Here is a 22,422-nt window from a genome sequence, read left to right as displayed (position 1 = left end):
TGATATCCAACGCTCATTAACGACTTCAAATGTTTACAAACGGGTGTCGGGCTGGACGTCTAGGGGGGATTCAATATCGGCCGTCCATCCAACCACTCCCCATTTACCCTTTATCTCTCACTTATTTACGGGCCAGGCCACTTTAGAAATTTATAAATAGACCCCTAATTTCTCTTGAAAGGGGGACTCCAAGCAATAAGAGAAGAAGAGAAGAGAAGGAAGAAGAGAAGGAAGAGAAGGAATAAGCTCCTCCTCGGCCATCGCCTGAGTTCCGCCAGACCATCTGCTGACGTTGTTGTTCGCCGGACCACCACTTGAGGCTCTCATCTCCGCTGAACTACCGCATAACATTGTTGCTCCATCGGACCATCGCCTGAAGTCGTTGCTCCGCCAGACCACCCCTTGAGACCCTAAGCTCTGCCGGATCACCACTTAAGGCCCTCACCTTTGTCGAACCACCATCTGATGTTGTTGCTCTGCTGGATCACCACCTGAGGCCCTGAGCTCCGGCGGACCACCACTTGAGGCCCTGAGCTCCGCCAGACCATCACCTAAGGCCCTGAGCTCCATCGGACCACCACTTGAGGCCCTTACCTCCGTCGTACCATCGCCTGACATCATTGCTCTGACGGACCACCACTTGAGGCCCTGAGCTTCGCTGGACCACGACTTGAGGTCCTGAGCAACGTCGGACGACCACTTGAGGACCTTACATCCGCCGAACCACCGCTTAACGTCTTTGCTCCGCCGGACCACCGCCTAACATCGTTGCTACGTCGGACCACCACGTAACGTCGTTGCTCCACCTGACTACCGCCTATTTTCGTTGCTCCGCCGGACCACCACCTAACGTCATTGCTCCGTCGGACCACCACCTAAGGCCCTGAGCTCTGCCGAACCATCACTTGAGGCCCTGAGCTCTGCCGAACCACCACTTGAGGCCCTGAGCTCCGCGAGACCACTGCTTGAGGCCCTAAGCTCCGCCAGACCACCGCTTGAGGCCCTTGGTTCTTGCGGATCACCACCTGAGGCCCGAACTTCTCCCAAACCACCACGTGATGCCTGAACTTCTGCTAGACCACCACCTCAGGCCTGAACTTCTGCCGGACCACCGCATGATGCCTGGAGTTCTACTAAAGTATCATCTTACAACTATGGTCTTTTTGACTCCTATCTCTTGCTGACTACAGTCCTTCCGACCTTTGTCACATACTATGGTCCTTCAGACCTCCATCACAAGACAAAGATCTTTCTGACCCCGGACTCCTGCCAACTACAGTCTTTCGGACCCATGTCTCTTGCCTACTACGGTTCTTCCAACCTCCTTCGCCTACTATGGTCCTTCCAATCTCCATCACCAGACAACGATCTTTTTGTCCTCGATCTCCTACCAACTACGATTTTTTGGACATCTCTCTTCTGCCGACTACGGTCCTTCCAACCTCGATCACCTACTATAGTCCTTCCGACCTCCATCACCAGACAACGATCTTTCCAACCTCTATCCTATCGACTATGGTCATGCCAATCAAATAAACATGTCTATAATATAACTCCCACCATGTAATGCGTTATATATGATATACATTTGTACCATCAAACCAAGGCCTTCTCCCAAGGAAGAACCTCATTTCTAATCGACTGCAAATACTAGTGGATTCATTCAAACTGGGCTAGGCCGTGTTGTTTTTCCCCCTTTTTAGGGGTTTCCACGTAAAAACTCTGGCGACTCTTATGAATGCTAAACCCTCTCTCTTATCTGATTGTGTGTTGGATGTTCATACAACGTTAAGACGTTAAACTATATATTTCTCTACCGCCACGAATACTCCCGGACACAACATGAATCATTTTACATTTTATGTTATGCTTGATTTTTATAATTCACACTAATGATTTTTTAATAATCTTTCATTCAAATGTGTTTCTTGCTAATCAATCTTTCATTCAAATCATGGATTAATTTCTAATTAGTCTAAATTAATCATTAAATATCTATTACTACTTTTAATTTATGAATCATTTAAAATTTTATTGTATTCTTGAATTTTATAATTCTACACTAATGATTTCTTAATAGTCTTTCTTTCACATGTTTTTCTTGCTAATTTAAGGCTTTGTTTGGGACAGCTGATTTGTTGCTTTCTAAAATAGCATTTTTATATAAAAATCTCTTAAATAAGAAATTTTTATATTAAAAAGTCATTTTAGAAAGCAACAATAAATTAAGCTGTCCCAAATAAAGCCTAAGTCTTTAATCAATGATTGATTGTGCTTAATTTAAATTATTTATAATTTTATACTAATGAATTTATAATAATACTTTTTTAGATAATTTTCTACTAAACTAAAACCTTTAAGCCAAAAACTAATTCTGCTTGACATACACTTTTGTAAGCTGAAAGGCAAGACTTGGCTTAAGTCAAGATTAAGGTAGAAAAATGTACTTTGGCTATTAGAGTTTAAATAGAAATAAGTTAAGGATAATCATAAATCAAATAGGCTCTGATTTTTTTTTCTTTTAATTTGAGATGAAACTGCATAAAGTTGATTAGTTGGTAGAGTTTAGTACAAATCTATATATGCCAATTTGACCAACTTTGTCATAGTTATTTAATTTGGGTTTGTTGCATTACTCACAAATATAAATTTATATTTACATAAATTAAAATATATTAGTTATTTTTAAGAAAAATACTTAATAGTGTGAATGTTGTGTATAGTTCGAAATAAAAATAATATTAAAATGACAAATATGATGAATGTTGTTATGGGCTAGAATATTCACGACAATAGAGAGAAAGTAATTAATATCTTAGTTTTCTGTGAATATTCATCTTGCACATAATGATAAAAGAAGCATTACAAGAGATACTAACATTTTTACATTAAATTAAAAAAAATATATATGCGGAGCTAGTACAATTGCCATAAAACTATACTCGGACGTGATTGCCATGAAAATATATTCTAGTGGTGGTGGCTGGGGGATAATTAGTCTAAAATGCTTAGAAAATTATATTTTCACAATGATGACTAGGATACTGTAATCAGTCAACAATGGCCGGGAGATTATAGTCGGACAATTATGATCCAACAATGGGGGACAGGTAATAGCAATCTAACAACGATTGTTGGATGGTAGCAATCTAACAATACTAGTCATGATATGGCAGTCTGACGACAGTGGTAGGGCGGCAGCAATTAAACAATAATGGTTAGACATCGATAATTTAATAGTGATGCCTGGTTGTGGAGTTTTGGAGACCGAGATTAAATAGTGGAGGTTAGGTGGTGATAGCTTGTGATGGTCAAGTGGTAGTGGTTTGATGATGGAGTCAAGTGGTGGTGTTTGTAGAAATGTTTAGCTATCTTGAATCTCATAACCGAGAGAAAGGGAGAGAGATAAGCGAGAAAAGAATTCTATTACTTTATCATTTAGAGAGCCAATTTACAGGTATATAAAGGAAATTAAAGTATGGTAATACAGTGGCTACAGGAACGGGTAATTACGAATTTGTTTTATTCATGTTGCTCTGAGATCCCCTCGCAAACTGATGAACCGGAGGTGATCGTCAGTTTGAGCCTCAGTTTTTGAGAATGTGGTGTAGCTAATGCTTTGGTGAAGATGTCAGCTACTTGATCCACTGTGTTAATTGGTAGAAGACCTATTGTGTTATGCAGAATATGATCCCTGAGAAATCTTTGATCTATCTCAATGTGTTTCGTTCTTGCATGAAACACCAGATTATTGTCAATGGCAATGGCCGATATGTTGTCGCAGAAGACGTCCGTTGGAATAGTTTGTGGAATTCTGAAATCGGATAGTATTCGCCAAAGCAAAATGATGTCCGCGGCAAGAGACGCTAGCGCTCGATATTCCAACTCGGTTGAGGATCTTGCAACTGTGTTCTGTTTCTTTACTATCCAAGAAATTAGTGTATTGCCGAGGAATGAACAGAAACCGGATGTCGATTTTCCTGAGATCGGATCCCCCGCCCAATCAGCATATGAAAAGATGTAAGACATAGATTAGATTTAGTGATCAGAATGTCGTAGTCTAACGTACCTTAAAGATAACGAATGAGTCGTTTGAGCAGATAAATATGTTGAGGCATTGGTTGTTGCATATGCTGAGATAATAAATTAACACTATAGGCAATGTCCAGCCTAGTGAGTATTAAATATTGCAAAGAGCCGATAATTTGTCTGTATAGGTAAAAAATCTGCCAGTGAAATTTCGGGGCTGAAGTCTGGAGGAAGTTTCGTGCAAGTAGGATTAGCCAACAGATTGCATTTGGTAAGTTTTGCCATTTCGTTGATCGACTTAGTATACGGTTGTTGTGAGAGGAAATAGCAGTCCGTCAATCGTGTAATTTGTATTCCAAGAAACGAATGTGCCTCCCCTAAATGCTTCATTGTGAATTTGCGGTTTAGTTGCTGAAGAACTAGACTGATGGCTTGTTTGTTGTTGCCAGTGATGAGTATGTCATCAACATACACTAAGAGAAATTGTTTGGTATTGTCACGGTTTAGAATGAGTAACGATGGATCGGAGCTGCTGTGTGTAAACCTGATGGTTTCCAAGAACGATATAAAGGTATTATACCATTGCCTTGGTGCATGCTTGAGTCCATAGAGCGCCTTGCTAAGTAAGCAGACATAGTCCGTATTTAATTCATCTTCAAATATGATCGGTTGCTTCATGTACACAGTTTCAGTGAGATTACTGTGACGAAACGCATTGGCAACGTCGAGTTGATGTACGGGCCAATTGTTATGCAATGCAATGGTGAGGAGAATGCGTATAGTTGGTAGCTTGGCAACGGGACTAAACGTCTCCATGTAATCCAATCCGTATTCTTGTTTGTTACCCTGAGCAACTAGCCGTGCTTTATGTTTGGCAATGGATCCGTCGTTGTGAAATTTGGTTCTATATGTCCACCTACAACCCAAAATTTTCTTATCTTTGGGTCGTGGAACCAACGTCCACGTCCCCTGTTGCTGTAATGCAACGAATTCTGATGCCATGGCCCTCCTCCATTCTGGATGTTTGTTGGTATCATGGAATGATGTGGGATCTTTATTAATAGGATTATCTGGATGCTTATGAAATAGGTTGAGACGAGTGCGAGGCTTTAGCGAACCATTTTTCTGGCGCGTTTGCATAGGATGTCCAGCATGGTCGGAGGTGGTGATGTTTATTGTCTGTATTTCAGTATTTGGAATGATTTGTTCAGGTGAGTCATTGGCAGATGAAGTGCGGTATAGTATTTGTGCTTGTTGTAGGTTGAGGAGGAACTGAGGACTGTTGTAAAAGGGATGTTGGCGTGAGAAAGAACTGAGACACTTCAGGTGACTGTATTGGTTTAACCTGCTCTTGCTTGGTGAATGGAAAATGTTGTTCGTCGAACAACACATTTCTGGATATTATGATTTTGTTAGTGCTAATATTGAGATACTTGTACCCTTTATGCCTTTGAGAGTATCCCAGAAATATGCATACAGGAGACTTCGATTACAATTTGTTCCTGAATTGCGCCGGAGTGTGAGGAAAACACGCACATCCGAAAATACGAAGTTCGTTGTAATTTGGTTTCCTGTTATGAAATAATTCAAATGGAGATAAGTTTTTAGTATTAGGTGAAGGCATTATGTTAATAAGATAGTTAGCGGTTAGCGTAGTGTCCGGCCAGTATTGATATGGGATTGAGGCTGAGTCAAGTAGAGTTCTTGTCGTCTCAATGAGATGCCTGTGCTTTCTTTCTGCCACACCTTTTTGCTCAGGCGTGTAGGGGCATGATAGTTGGTGAGAGATGCCATTCTTGTTAAGAAATTGTGTGAAAGCTGCGCTGGAGTATTCTCCTCCGCCGTCTGTGCGAATGCACTTAATTCTTTGAGATGTAACATTCTCAATGTTAGTTTTAAATTGCACAAAAATCTCTAAAACTTCTGATTTCCTTGTCATAGGAAAAAGCCAGGTAAAACGAGAGTAGTCGTCTGCAAAAATCACATAGTAAAGCTTGCCCGTGTGTGAGGGAACCGGGGCCGATCCCCATACATCGAAATGCAGTAAGTGTAAAATAGACGATTGCCTGGTAGCTACAAGTTCAAACCCAAGTTTATGATTCTTGGATTTGTTACAAGAATGACAGGAAAAAGAATGACTAGTAATACGTAAATGCGGATTTGTAGATGCTATCCGAGCTAGTGTTCTGGTATTAGGATGTCCCAATCTTTCATGCCATAGAGTAGATTCCGTGGCTGCTGAGGTAAGCGCTCGTTGAGGTTGGAAGATAGCCGGAGTTCGCAACGGATAGAGCCCGTCTTGACACGGTCCCCTAAAGATTTCTTGATTGTTATGTAAATCCTTAAATACAAAACCATTTGGATTAAAAGTTATGGATATATTATTATCCTTAGTTAGCTGGGATATGGATAAAAGATTATAATGTAGAGCGGGAGTGTGCAGGATTTGAGAAAGAATAAGCTTACGTGAGGGAGTCGGTAGCAACCCACGACCGGAGTTTTCGATGCTAATCGAGCTCCCATCGCCGACGATGACTCCATCATGACCACTGTATGGTGTTGCAGTGGACATATTGTCCATATTTCTGGTCATGTGGGAGGATGCCCCGGAGTCCAGATACCAGTCAGTGTACTGTGTCGAGGTATTAGCCACCATTGCCCTGTTTCGAGGTTTGGCCATTCTTGGAGCATATTCCATGTTCTGTTCATGCTAGCAGTCTAGCATCGTATGTCCCTTCTTGGAGCATATTTGGCATATGGGCGGAGCTGTGATGGAATGTTCACGAGAATTGTTATTGTTGTTTGGTGTGAAGCGAGATTTTGCTCGGTTGCAGCCGCAGGCTGTTCGTTGATCGACTTAGTATACGGTTGTTGTGAAAGGAAATAGCAGTCCGTCGATCGTGTAATTTGTATTCCAAGAAACGAATGTGCCTCCCCTAAATGCTTCATTGTGAATTTGCAGTTTAGTTGCTGAAGAACTAGACTGATGGCTTGTTTGTTGTTGCCAGTGATGAGTATGTCATCAACATACACTAAGAGAAATTGTTTGGTATTGTCACGGTTTAGAATGAGTAACGATGGATCGGAGCTGCTGTGTGTAAACCTGATGGTTTCCAAGAACGATATAAAGGTATTATACCATTGCCTTGGTGCCTGCTTGAGTCCATAGAGCGCCTTGCTAAGTAAGCAGACATAGTCCGCATTTAATTCATCTTCAAATCTGATCGGTTGCTTCATGTACACAGTTTCAGTGAGATTACCGTGACGAAACGCATTGGCAACGTCGAGTTGATGTACGAGCCAATTGTTATGCAATGCAACAGTGAGGAGAATGCGTATAGTTGGTAGCTTGGCAACGGGACTAAACGTCTCCATGTAATCCAATCCGTATTCTTGTTTGTTACCCTGAGCAACTAGCCGTGCTTTATGTTTGGCGATGGATCCGTCGTTGTGAAATTTGGTTCTATATGTCCACCTACAACCCAAAATTTTCTTATCTTTGGGTCGTGGAACCAACGTCCACGTCCCCTGTTGCTGTAATGCAACGAATTCTGATGCCATGGCCCTCCTCCATTCTGGATGTTTGTTGGTATCGTGGAATGATGTGGGATCTTTATTAATAGGATTATCTGGATGCTTATGAAATAGGTTGAGACGAGCGCGAGGCTTTAGCGAACCATTTTTCTGGCGCGTTTGCATAGGATGTCCAGCATGGTCGGAGGTGGTGATGTTTATTGTCTGTATTTCAGTGTTTGGAATGATTTGTTCAGGTGAGTCATTGGCAGATGAAGTGCGGTATAGTATTTGTGCTTGTTGTAGGTTGAGGAGGAACTGAGGACTGTTGTAAAAGGGATGTTGGCGTGAGAAAGAACTGAGACACTTCAGGTGACTGTATTGGTTTAACCTGCTCTTGCTTGGTGAATGGAAAATGTTGTTCGTCGAACAACACATTTCTGGATATTATGATTTTGTTAGTGCTAATATTGAGATACTTGTACCCTTTATGCCTTTGAGAGTATCCCAGAAATATGCATACAGGAGACTTCGATTACAATTTGTTCCTGAATTGCGCCGGAGTGTGAGGAAAACAGGCACATCCGAAAATACGAAGTTCATTGTAATTTGGTTTCCTGTTATGAAATAATACAAATGGAGATAAGTTGTTAGTATTAGCTAGTGAAGGCATTATGTTAATAAGATAGTTAGTAGTTAGCGTAGTGTCCTGCCAGTATTGATATGGGATTGAGGCCGAGTCAAGTAGAGTTCTTGTCGTCTCAATGAGATGCATGTGCTTTCTTTCTGCCACACCGTTTTGCTCAGGCGTGTAGGGGCATGATAGTTGGTGAGAGATGCCATTCTTGTTAAGAAATTGTGTGAAAGCTGCGCTGGAGTATTCTCCTCCGCCGTCTGTGCGAATGCACTTAATTCTTTGAGATGTAACATTCTCAATGTTAGTTTTAAATTGCACAAAAATCTCTAAAACTTATGATTTCCTTGTCATAAGAAAAAGGCAGGTAAAATGAGAGTAGTCGTCTGCAAAAATCACATAGTAAAGCTTGCCCGTGTGTGAGGGAACCGGGGCCGGTCCCCATACATCGAAATGCAGTAAGTGTAAAATAGACGATTGCCTGGTAGCTACATGTTCAAACCCAAGTTTATGATTTTTGGATTTGTTACAAGAATGACAGGAAAAAGAATGACTAGTGATACGTAAATGCGAATTTGTAGACGCTATCCGAGCTAGTGTTATGGTATTAGGATGTAAGCGCTCGTTGAGGTTGGGAGATAGCCGGAGTTCGCAACAGATAGAGCCCGTCTTGACACGGTCCCCTAAGGATTTCTTGATTGTTATGTAAATCCTTAAATACAAAACCATTTGGATTAAAAGTTATGGATATATTATTATCCTTAGTTAGCTGGGATATGGATAAAAGATTATAATGTAGAGAGGGAGTGTGCAGGATTTGAGAAAGAATAAGCTTACGTGAGGGAGTCGGTAGCAACCCACGATCAGAGTTTTCGATGCTAACCGAGCTCCCATCACCGACGATGACTCCATCATGACCACTGTATGGTGTTGCAGTGGACATATTGTCCATATTTCTGGTCATGTGGGAGGATGCCCCGGAGTCCAGATACCAGTCAGTGTACTGTGTCGAGGTATCAGCCACCATTGCCCTGTTTCGAGGTTTGGCCATTCTTGGAGCATATTCCATGTTCTGTTTATGCCAGCAGTCTAGCATCGTATGTCCCTTCTTGGAGCATATTTGGCATATGGGCGGAGCTGTGACGGAATGTTCACGAGAATTGTTATTGTTGTTTGGTGTGAAGCGAGATTTTGCTCGGTTGCAGCCGCAGGCTGTTTGTGAACAGTGCTTAAGATGGATCAGCATGAGCCAAGAACTAAGCTGTGTCGGAAGCAATGTGGATCTCTTCGCTTATGAGCAGAGAGTAGATTTGATCAGGACTTAGTGGTGTCACCATGGTTCTAACGGTAGTCTTGAACGACTGATATTGCTGAGGTAATCCATTTAGGATATGCAAAATTATTTCTTCCGGATCGATGCTGGATCCAGCCGCCGCTATTTGATCAACGAGAGTCTTGACTTCGTTGAGATATTGTACCATTGTTGAGTTCTTGAGCGAGATGTGATACAACTCATTCTTGAGTTGTATGAATTTGGAGCGACACGTAGATTGAAACCGAATTTCAAGATTCTGCCATATTGCCGACAATGAATCGAGGTGCAATACATACGTTAGAATGGATGCCGAGATTGTAGAGCAGATGTCTGCTGCGAGATTCTGATCTGTGAGCAGCCATTGTGCATATTCTGGATTTGCCGTGTTGTGCCATCGGATTGAGTAGAAGACGGTGATGGTATGGGATTTTTGTCATCAAGAAATGATGCAAACCCATTGGCACGACAGATCTTGAAGATCTGAGATCTCCATAGATGCTAGTTATCAGCAGAGAGAGGATTCTGAATAATATTTTTAAGATTCGAGAGGACGAACTTGAGCGAGGAGGAGATCGCCAGAGTTGAGGCGATTGTCGTCTCGGTTTGTTCAGAGGGTTGCGAGAGACCGGATGTGGCCATTCATTTCCCTGGATCAGTGAGCCTTGCTCTGATACCATGTAGAAATGTTTAGCTATCTTGAATCTCAGAACCGAGAGAAAGGGAGAGAGATAAGCGGGAAAAGAATTCTATTACTTTATCATTTACAGAGCCAATTTACAGGTATATAAAGAAAATTAAAGTATGGTAATACAGTGGCTACAGGAACGGGTAATTACGAATTTGTTTTATTCTTGTTGCTCTGAGAGTGTTGACTTGAAATTATTGGTTAGTCGATGATAGTCCTATAATGGTGGTCGGATAGCAACAATTCAACAACAAATTTTTTGTGGTGGTCCAAGTCTCTAAGATCTCTACTCTTTCTCTCTATCTTCATGTAGAAATTGATAGTCTATTTATAATTTTATAGAATGACATTTTAATTATTTTGATTAAAGTCTTAAAATACTTCATCGAATGGCATCTACTATTTTTCTGTATCATACACAATTCTTTTAGCATTTAAATGCTTTAATGAGATCAGAAAAAAATGATAATGGGCACATTGAAAAAAAAATGATAATGGGCTCAATTCGACTGTAAGCATTTGAAATTCACAGATCATTTAGTCTTTCAATTAACATCGTGAAGTCTAAAACTACATTTCGTTCTTGATACGTTCGAGCTCATTTGGACTAGACTATATCAATTTTGGTGTCATTAGATTTGTTTCATCGAGTCATTTATTTTGAGTATAAGCTTATTGAAATTAGAGTTTATATGTTCTATAATTTAATTTTAAAAGTATTAATTTCAATCTGCATCAAAATACATGCTTTCAATTGAATTCTCCTATAGCCACATATCAAATGTTAAGAACAATTTATCAACTTAGTAGCTATAGACTCAGTTGTTTACCTAAGAAAATTCGCAGTCAGATTATGTAAGCAGCCTTATAAAGCCTAACTCGATCAGCCCTTTCCTACCTTCTTTGAATTATTCTATCCACACACAAAAAAAAAGTCCAAATTTCCAAAAGCAAACGCGTGAATCCAATACAGTGGCAGACGTGTAATTTTCATCTCGATTCCAGGCTGTCTGGCATGACCCATGATATAACAGTGGCAGACTTGTAATTTTGTTACTTACAATTACTTAGATTATTTTATTCACACAACAAGCTTGAATTAAAAAAATAAATAAAATTGTAGCTGAAACTTCTTACACAATTACAATCAGGAACACCTGCACCTTATATTAATCAACTAAGGCTTTTTACAATTTCTTAAATCAGATTTTTATATAAAAAATTTAAATCTTTAAACTAAAAAATTGTTTTAATAATCAATAAAAAAATCGTCGCAAATGAAATCTCCCTTTAGGCTTGTTTGAAGTGCTTTTCAACTGTTTTCATGATAAAAAAATAATTAGTGAAAAATAATATTGATTTACAAGAAAGCTTTTTTTATTATTTTTTTAATTTTGTTTTGAAAAAAATTATTTTTGATGAAATATTTTTTAAACTGTGGTTGAAGAAGCTTTTAAAAGCAAAAATAGAAAGCTTAAGCTACCCTAAATTATACTATTAATTATTTTTACTTAAAAAAATCATGATTTCAATAATATAATAATAATAATAATATACTTTTTTAAATATTTATATAAAACCCCAATACAGTGGCAGACGTGTAATTTTCATCTCGATTCCAGGCTGTCTGGCATGACCCATGATATAACAGTGGCAGACTTGTAATTTTGTAAATAATTTTGTTACAATTACTAAGATTATTTTATTCACACAACAAGCTTGAATTAAAAAAAAAAAAAAATTGTAGCTCAAACTTCTTACACAATTACAATCAGGAACACCTGCACCTTATATTAATCAACTAAGGCTTTTTACTATTTCTCAAATCAATTTTTTAATATAAAAATTTTTTATTTTTTTTTAAATGTTTTAAGAATCAATAAAAAAATCGTCCCAAACAAAATCTCCCTTTAGGCTTGTTTGGAAGTGATTTTCAATCATTTTAATGAAAACAAATATATTAGTGAAAAGTAATATCAATTTGCAAGGAAGCTTTTTTATTTTTTTTTTTTAACTTTTGTTTTGAAAAAAAAAATTATTTTTGATGAAATATTTTTTAAACTGTGGTTGAAGAAGCTTTTAAAAGCAAAAATAGAAAACTTAAGCTACCCTAACTATTAATTATTTTTACTTAAAAAATCATAGATTTCAATAATATCATAATAATAAAATACTTCTTTATTTTTTTTTTGGGGGAAAAAAATTACTTTTTTAAATATTTATATAAAACCTTCAGTTACAGTCTTCAAAAACACGCCAGTTTGTACTGTGAGCCTCTCTCTCTCTCTCTCTCTCTCTCTCTCTCTCTCGTAAGCTAATTTTTACTTCTTTGACTAGTCGATCTGTAAAGACTTAACGATCACTTTGCACTATAAATACATCGCATGAGGAGAGCTTCTTTCCTCACAATCTCAAAAGCAACTTCTTCCAGCTTCCATCATCTCCTTCATTCTCTCTCTCAAAGTCATATAGAATCAATGGCTTCTTCTCCTTTGTTAATGGCTTTGCTGTTAGCATTAGCAGCAGTAGCTTCAGCTCAGCTATCTTCAACATTCTATGATACTTCGTGCCCAAACGCTCTTTCAACCATTAAAGCCGCAGTTCAATCTGCTGTGGCGAATGAGAAAAGAATGGGGGCGTCGCTGCTTCGCCTTCATTTTCATGACTGCTTTGTCCAAGTACAGTATCGTTAATCTCATTACTAATCAAGCTTCTCTGCTTCTTAATTACACCTCTAAGTTCTTAATCTTTTGTAATGAAGATTTATTAACTTAATTTAATAGTAATTAGCAGATATTAATTGTTAGCGGATTTGATAGTATCCTACTCTCTTTGTTTTATTAGGAGAATTCATAGTATTTTCTTATGATTATAAAATTGTTAAAATCCGTGTAAAAGCACAGGCATTTTTCAATGGCTTGACTTCCAGTATCTGAACAGCTAGGGTTCTAAGTGAGCCAAGTCAGCTCGTTGATAAGCTCATACTCGGCTAGCTCCTTAATGAGCCATCGAGTAGATCTTGCCACAAATTCGAGGTCAAGCTTAAATTTGTGGTCGTATATTATACGAGTTCAAGCTCGGAAACAAGAGAACGAGCTCCAAAATGAGTCAATTTGAGTTCTGTGAATGAGCTCGAGTCGAGCGAATATAAATTAAACGAATTTAGCTCAATTAATTAGGCAATAAGTAGACTTATTTACCCCCTAATATTCTCAGTTCAAAATATTCTAATATAATAACACAAGTTAAATAAGCTTATTTTGATAAGCTCTCCTAATTATTCCCAACTAATGCAGGATGTTTGATTAGTTCACCTACTTAATTAAATATCAAGACTAACAAAGGTGTGAAAACTAAGAAAATCACTCATAATATTGGAAGTTAGAGAAGTTGAATAAGACTGCAAGATACTTATTTCTGAACCACAGAACAGCTTTAATTATTTTGTATGATCGTATTTTCTTTAAAAAATTAGTTGCAATTACTTTTTTTTAAATTATTTTATAAAATAAAAAAATGATTACTAAAAAATATCTCATGACACAAAAACTATTTAATATTAATATTTTATCTTCTTCGACGATAAACTCCAATAGAAAATAAATCCCGAGTTTGAAAGACGACACATCTTAACAAAATGAGATGTGATAAGGTGATTAGCCTCATCAATAAAAATGGCTTAATTTATTAAACCTTATCATGATATGATGATTATTTGACAAATATACTGATATAATGACTTGATTAACAGGGTTGTGATGGCTCAGTTCTATTGGATGATACTTCCTCGTTCACCGGAGAGAAGACTGCCGGACCAAATCAAAACTCACTTAGGGGTTTTGATGTGGTCGATAATATAAAGAAACAAGTTGAAGCTGTTTGCAATCAGACTGTCTCATGTGCTGATATTCTGGCCGTTGCTGCTCGTGATTCCGTCGTTGCGGTGAGAAATTAAATATTATTTATGGTTAATGTAGAATTCATAGATAAAAAATATATTTTTGAAAAAATAATAATTTTTTATATCTTTTTTGTGTAAGAATTATGAAGATTTTTATATATTATCTTTTTCTCCACTTTAACTCTATTAGATGGAAGGCAAAGTTGCCTTACAATTGATGATAAATTTACTTCCTTTACTCTAACAACATGCAAGGTAAATTAAAATATGCATTTAAGTCCTTAACATTATTCATTATTGCATTTTTTTTCAACAAGGTTAGGTGCACTAAAGTCCAGCACATCCTTTTTATGCAAAATTAAAAATAAGAGGATAAAAATTACAATTAAATTTAAAGTCTAAAAATTATTAATTAACTGGTGGAAGATATTAGATCCAACCATAGATAGGAACACTACAGAAGAGGAAGGTGTCAAGCACACGCTACTAATATATTTATATTATAGATCTGAAATTATAAATTTATTTATTTGAGTTGGAAATTATATTTTAATCAAACTATTCATATTATTATATAATTTCTTTTTGGCCTGGGGACCGCCCAATGTTTTATAAAGATGTTATGAAGTTATTTGGAGCAAATAATTTAACTACTTTGATTGAAAAATATTACTTCTTATCATTGAAATATCTAAAAAACATTAAGAAAGTAACAAAAAAGAAGTAAATAAATGAAATTACAGTTACTATCCAAAAAAAGCGAAATTATTACATGTGGTCATTAGACTCCATCCGAAAGTGTCAATCACGACGTACCATGTCACCAAACACTACGTATCGTTACTGCATATCCAGTGACGTGGTGCGTCGTGATTGGTCACCTGACGATCTGAAGACCGCATGTAATAATCTCTCCTAAAAAAGAAAGAAAAAAAAATGTATCCTTCGTTGTGATAGCTTTACTTAATGCTTTTAAAGTAGTTTTATAATACAAAATTTTCTTTAAGAAAAATACTAAGAATCTATTCTATAAAATTATATGAATGCTGTCTCAAAATAAGTCTTAATTATTATTAAACTTAAAAAAAAAAATGTTATATATTTAAATTCAATTTTGTATATAATTCCATAAAAAAATAGTGTAATCATAAACCATATCTTATACTTAAACATTTTTTTGGCTTATTTTAGCTTGGCGGGCCAACATGGACAGTGAAACTTGGGAGAAGAGACTCAACCACAGCCAGCTTGAGCCAAGCCAACAGCGACATTCCCAGCCCAGCTTCAAACCTAAGTGCTCTCATTTCATCTTTCTCGAAGAAAGGCCTCTCCACAACAGACATGGTTACCCTCTCTGGTACTTGAAAACCTTCACAACATTTTCTTCTATCTTGCTGTGTCATAGCAAACTCTAATCCTAATTTTTATATGTGCAGGAGCTCACACCATTGGCCAAGCGAGATGCACAGTCTTTCGATCTCGTATCTACAATGAGACCAACATCGACGCTTCGTTCGCAAGCTCTGTGAAGAGCAACTGCCCCAGCACAGGCGGAGATAACAATCTCTCCCCTCTTGATTTGCAGACTCCCACAACGTTCGATAACGACTATTATAATAACTTGGTGAACAAGAAGGGGCTTATGCATTCAGATCAGCAGCTCTTTAATGGCGGATCCACTGACTCTCAGGTGAGCAGCTATAACTCCAACCCTTCGAAGTTTGCCAGCGACTTTGCGGTGGCGATTGTGAAGATGGGAGATATCAGTCCTCTTACAGGAACCCAAGGGCAGATCAGGCTGAATTGTAGGAAGACCAATTAAGATTGTTTAAGCTATGATTTTGCGTGAGAATTATAGTTTATAGGAAATATATGTTGTTCTTTTGTCTTAAATGTTCTAGTTTTATGAGTTTAGGTTGGTGTCTTTCGAGGCCTAAGCAATGGGCATTAGGAAGATGTAATATTCTGATTTTGTTCTTCTACCTTTAGCAAGAGCAAAGGTAGCGAGTTATAAGCTTTTATTAATATGCAATAAATAAATTATGGTGTTTTTCTTGCAATAAAATATACTAAAGGGAGAAATTAATGATAAAAGTAGATAGAGTTATATATCTACACATAAAAAACTTTTCTCATTATATATCACTTTTTTTAGGATATGTATTATTAACATTATTATTATCTTTTCCCAATTTTCTTAAACATCGAGGCACATTTTGGTGTAATGTTTGAAATTTCATTAAAAAAACTTTATAGTTAGCGTGCTCGTCCTGGAAAAATTATGGGATGGATGACCTATTCAAAATTAAAGTTGCGTTAACCACTTCTCTCATTTTAAAAGTGAAATCGTCATAACCTAAGTCACTTATTAACTTTACATTATCCAATACATTCCTCCTTCACATTAGAGCTAAGGGCTAATTACTCATCTACCTTGAGCCAGTCATTGACTTCAAGTCATTCAATTCCTCCTTTAATTAAGAAACTAATTGACTTGATTGCCCTTAATTTCCCACCAATTTTGGGATGATTTATTCCTTCATTGTTTAGGAGATGACCTCCTTATGTCAACCATTAACTTTGAATCATTCAATCCCTCTCCTCCTTTAAAAGAAGAAAAAATCTCAATTTCTCTTCATTTCTATTAATAACAACACTAAAATTTTGGTTTACTTTTTTCATTCTAAAGCTTACAAATATTTGAAATTTTTAGCCATATATATTTTTCGCTTGCCTTGTTGATCCTCCTGTAAGGAGAACGACTAAGCATATTATCAACTATCAACATTCTCATTCAACCATCATCTGATGTCTGCTAATGTCCAACATCCAACATTTATTACCCATCTTCATGATCATCAATCTCCTTCTATGTAAGGATAATGACGAAACAAATTACTGACAATCGCCTGATGATCATTGATCCTTATTTATTGATGTCCAATATATGATACTATTTAATATTTGCCTACTAATATCTAACACACACTCTCTGAGTCATTATCACCCTTTTATAAAAAGATGACCATAAATAACACTCATTCATTATCCAATATCCAATATTTTCAGTCAAATGCTGTCAAATACATGATAATGATCGACACTCGTTGCTTGCCAATGGATGACACTTGATTTATGCCAATCATTAAAATCTAATGTATGTCTTAATTTATTTTCACATTATCTCCTACCTAGAAGGAGAATGATCAAACCGATTGCCTACAATCACCTAATAATATTTTAGACATCTCAAACCTAATTCTATAATGAGGATGAACATTCTTTTAAAGATTAAACTCAGTATTATTTTATGAATATACAGCCAAGTTAAAATGCAAAATTTAATAAGATTATTACTAAGGTAACTAACTATTGCACCAATTTTAATAAAACTTTGATCAACATATGGGAATTGGGAATAAAATTTCGTGAAATTCCTGCAAAATTTTATCCAAATTTCAAATCCATTTTCAAAATTCAAAATAATAAAAATTAATCCCAAATCACCTAATGAGTATTTAGTTAATAACTTTATTGAATTAATAAATAGAGCTAAATCATTGTGACAATCTTTTTTTTTTTTTTTTTACATTTTTAAAAACTGAAAATGACACTGAAAAGCCATTTTGCCACCAACAAAAACAAATTTGCATTGGATTTATGAGGATTGCGTATGCGAGAAGCTTTTTACAGGAAAAAAAAAATGGTGGGCATGTCGGCATGCATTGAACGGAGCTGTTCAAACTTACATGAACATAAAAAATATAATGTGAGTCTAATCAAAATATTCTTGGTGAGAACCCACAAGACCCGGGTCTGAATTGGCTTGTTTGATATGGAACCCGTTTATTATATGGGTTAAAATATTTGATTAGAATCTGAGTTGAGCCAAACATTTAATTAGCATGACTCTCTTTATAAAGTCAATGTTACCGTCTATAAGATTGATACACACTGTTAACAACAATGTGGATGTCTGCGAACTATGTTGCTTATTGTCTCTCACAATATCGATGCACATTTTTATAAATTTTAGGTTGATGAAGATTGTAAACACAAATTCTAATTCTCGATGGCAACTTCAAAATTTTGATGAGTATAGTACATATATAATCAATCAAATTTTATATTGCATTCATCTCAAAATAAATTTAGAAGATGTTTGATTGGCTGTAAAGTGAATGTAGTGTAAAGTAAAATCTTTGAGGTTGTTTGTAAAAGAAAAGCAAATGAATTATTTTTTATGTTTGTTGGGTGTATGCAGAGTATTAGGGGTGTCAATATTTGACACGACACGAAAATCCGACCTGGAAAATCCGGGTTGAACCCGATCCGATGTTGCCCGCGCGCCTGCGCTGCCCGCTGCACGCCCGCCCGCGCTCCGCCGCGGTCCGGTGTCGTCCGCCAGCCACCAACCGGGTCGGGTCCGGGTTCAAATTTCCAACCCGTTTGTCTTCCCAGGTCGGGTTAGGGTCGACCCGTTTGAACCCGGGTCAGTTCCGGGTTCGACCCGAACCCGACACGTGACCCGAAATTGACACCCCTACATAGTATAATAAAATCATCTCATTTCCCCCAACATAACACACACGTTGCTTCTCCAGGTTCCCGCACATAGTTGCTAAATCATGCAACCATAAGCGGAAAGGCATTCCTCGGAACAATCGAGCACGATTTTGCTCATCCCACCGACCGCAATCGAGCAATCAAATACAACTTCTTGTTCGATCCCAAATTCCACCTTCGACTGCTCTGACTCCACGTACATGAGAACGATCCACACATGCTACCTATGCTTGTCCCCCTGTGTTGTTGTTTGACCCAACACTGCCTTTCCATGTACCATCCAACTATCGCACAAGGAAGAGAACCCGCCTTTGTCTGTAACATCCGGCTTCAGCACATGCGAGCGTACCCAGCCACCTTTACCGACTCCACGCACGAACATCTCCCATCCCGCCTACGCCAGTCTCACACGAGCAAACTCACCTCCACCTGCTCGACGCACCACCTTTTCCACCTATGCCCGCCAAATTCCTTTTTCGCTCGATTTTGAGCGGGTTCGCTTTATGTCAAAAATGCACTACCGTGGAGAGTTAGGAATGCATTACGAATTTACTTTGTTTTACGTAGTAACCATCCAAACACGAAAAAGTGAAAAAGTAAAGTATTTACTATGCTTTGCATTCACTTTTCCTCCAACGAAACATCCCCTTAATAACTTTGAGATTGATATTGATAAAAAATGTTTTTTTGAATATTATGATGCTTTTTTTTTCATTAATAAATCTTATCATAATTGATTGAGGGCATGTCATTTACGATGGAGAAAATTGACGTGCATCTCTTCGGCAGCATTAGCAGATACAGAAATTCATTTAAATGTGATCAAATTAATATATTTTTTTAAAAATCATTCATTTTTATATGAAAATCTTATAAAACCCCCTAAAAAAATTCAATACTTCTAATATAATCTTCCAATCAGTGCTTCACTTTAGCTCCTCCATCCAAGGCTTTGAAATTCAGACCAGACAATGAACTAGAAGGAGAGATTGTCGGTTCCACGAGGTCAAATTGGATTACGTAATAAATACTTATTATATTTAAATATTATAATTACGACACAATTATTTGTAAATATATAACAAAATTTGAACAAAATTAAAACCGATTTTATGCGAAACCGGTTCGGCGGTCAAACCGTCGGTTTGAGCGGGATAATCTCGGTTTTATGCAAAATCGATTTTCTTTTGAAACTTAATCGGCAGACCAGCCGGTTTGCGGTTCAACCGGTTGAACCAGCCGATCCAATCCGATTTTAAAAGCCTTGCCCCCATCTAATTTATTGAGTTTTATACTAATTTTTCCAACAGATTTAACATTTCCATATTTTTCCAAAAAAAAAAAAAATAACATTTCAAACATGCAATTGCTTTACTTAACGATAAAAGCAACAATCTGTACGACTATTAAAGCTATGGAATACAATTGACATGGACTTGCTTTCCAGCATATGGGCTTCTCCGTTTTCCCAATGGGACAAAAGGAAGCCTAGCCCGCTTAAGTCACTACCCAGCCCAATTCTTCTTACTAAAAAACATTTTTATTTTTATTTTTATTTTTCTCTTAATAAAAGATAATGGCATGCCAAAGAAGCCAAGAACTTGATTCTTTCTATTGTTGAAGTGTCCACTTTATAATGACATTAGTAAGAGGGAGATCTCCTCAAAGGGAGATCTCCTCAAAGCAAAGCGACAATCAGTGGATTTCAAAAGTCCAAAAGAAAACTCTCCCCGGTGATTGAGAAAGAGGGAGTAAACATCAAAATCTAACGCCACCGGATCTGCAACACTAATACATAGCAGACAGAAAGGCGTCTATGATCTACGAATGCTCGCCACGATCGCAACACTGATACAAGCAGACAGAAGGCGTCTACAACTTCAAATTCGGCCTTCAATAAGGCTTTAACAAGAAAATTTCGTACAAAGGCATGAAAGCCTACAAAACCCCGATCCCTTCTATAACGGATCAATAGGAGTCCCGACAGGGTTTCGAACCTATCAAATAGATACAACAGTTGTGGGACGTGTACTTTGTTAATGAATCGTATAAATTTTGGATAGAAATTTTATAAAGTTTTATGATAATTAATTGATGATGACATAAGCATAGACTTATATTTCAATTAGTTATTAATCTATAAGTATTGAACCTATTTTTATACATTAACTTCTTGTAGTTCAATGTTAGAATAATTAAATATTTGAGACCTTTGCGAGTCGCAAAATTTATTAATAATATATATTAATTATATAATCATTAGTGGCCATATATTTGAATTAATTGCAATTTTAATTATTTATTTAAATCCTAATTGGTTCAAGAAAAAGATAATTGATCATCTCGTTTATGGACTGTTTGATTCAATAAAACTCAAATGAGCGAATTATTGTAAAATAACATCTTTTGAGTTATTATAAAATAACTCCTATGAGTTATTGGTAAAATAACTCATAAGAGCGGTTATTGTATAAATAACTCGCTATGAGTTGTTTTATGATTTATTGAAAAAACTTCATATGCAGCGCATTATTAGACAAATCCCGTAGGGAATACTATTGGTCCCCTCTCTCGTCTCTCGTCTTTCCTTCTCTCTCATAAGACAGACGTTATCTTGCTCCAATAGATAATTACTAAGAAAGAAAGTGAAGGCCAGAAGGGAGAAAATCATAGTTTCCGATAATTTCACGAATCAAAAATAATCAAGGTATGTTTTCTCCGTATAAAAATGTGAAAATCAATCATTGTTAAGATCTTGAGGATTTAAGACTTATATAAATTCAAATTTCCCGTTTCGATTCTTTTACATTAATTATATAATGGAGTTTAAATGCAAAAAGTAAAGAACTCTATGAATTCTTACTGTGTATCAGAGCCATGGGTTGAAACGAGTCGATTCGTTTAAGTTTTCTTCAATTCTTCGATGATCTTTCTTAATGAAATCGAGAGAGAGATTTGTTATGATCTGATTTGATTATGAATCATATTTCTTCACGATTATTCTGGCAAATTATATTATGTTTCATTTTGCTTTTTAGAAAATAATTTAATGTTATTATTCATAGGAATTGAATTGTCATATGAAAGCTTAATGACGTAAATCCAGTTTTTGTATTTAAAGAGATTTGGTCAGTATATATAAATTAATATACTAAGTACTTTTTTTTTATGTATTTCAGTCATTATGAAATAAATCATCGTCGAACGATTAATAATTTGATATATATCACATAGTTGTTAATCCACCAAAAGGCAAACACTAGAAATTTTCCATAAATATCAATTAGGTAAATTTAATACTCGTGATAACGATAGCTATTACAACATTTTTTTTTTGGAAATTGGGGCTTAAGCATATTTAATAAAAAGAAGAACAAATTACAAGAAAAAGACTACCACCATAACAAAAACAAACCTAATGAGGGCATAAGACCCAACAAACACCCCATACAATTGAAGAGCAGTAAAAGTAACAAAACTGTCAAGAAGCACAAAAAGAAGGTCTTGAAAGCAAGCAGCAGCTGACCGACATGAAGAAAAGATTTGATGAAGAGTCAGCACCAAACGGTTCAACCTGCAGCGAAAAAAACCACTCCCTTCCATAAGGAAGTGGACTCAGGTATTAATCGCCGACGAAAAATGGAGGACCTGGTGCCCGAAACCGTCCCAAGGCCTGCAATGGGACATCATCATCGTCCAATTCAGGCTAGAGGCAAAACGAAGGAACGAAGGGACCGAATAAATCCATCACAAATGAACTCCCACTCAATACATCTTGT

General features: G+C 36.8%; 1 protein-coding gene across 1 annotated transcript; it reads left to right on the top strand.

Moving 5' to 3' along the window:
• The first annotated feature begins 12,587 nt into the window (after nucleotides 1-12,587).
• Nucleotides 12,588-16,142, top strand: LOC110107330 (cationic peroxidase 1). Its single transcript, XM_020837576.2, has 4 exons — nucleotides 12,588-12,854; nucleotides 13,928-14,119; nucleotides 15,269-15,434; nucleotides 15,514-16,142. Exons 1-4 carry the CDS (start codon nucleotides 12,654-12,656, stop codon nucleotides 15,897-15,899), a joined length of 945 nt encoding a protein of 314 aa, XP_020693235.1. The 5' UTR covers nucleotides 12,588-12,653; the 3' UTR covers nucleotides 15,900-16,142.
• Nucleotides 16,143-22,422: the final 6,280 nt, after the last annotated feature.

This window comes from Dendrobium catenatum, unplaced genomic scaffold (assembly GCF_001605985.2).
Source record: "Dendrobium catenatum unplaced genomic scaffold, ASM160598v2 fragScaff_scaffold_456, whole genome shotgun sequence".
In the NCBI taxonomy this organism is placed as follows: domain Eukaryota; kingdom Viridiplantae; phylum Streptophyta; class Magnoliopsida; order Asparagales; family Orchidaceae; genus Dendrobium; species Dendrobium catenatum.
The sequence above is the reverse complement of the archived record's forward strand: the minus strand, read 5'-3'. Positions and strand labels throughout refer to the sequence as shown.

Bases quoted from the DNA above. Each gene is read 5' to 3' on its own strand.
- LOC110107330 (XM_020837576.2), top strand. From the start codon at position 12,654: ATGGCTTCTTCTCCTTTGTTAATGGCTTTGCTGTTAGCATTAGCAGCA. The intron at 12,855-13,927 runs GTACAGTATCGT...CTTGATTAACAG, and splicing joins TTCATGACTGCTTTGTCCAA to GGTTGTGATGGCTCAGTTCT. The intron at 15,435-15,513 runs GTACTTGAAAAC...TTATATGTGCAG, and splicing joins AGACATGGTTACCCTCTCTG to GAGCTCACACCATTGGCCAA.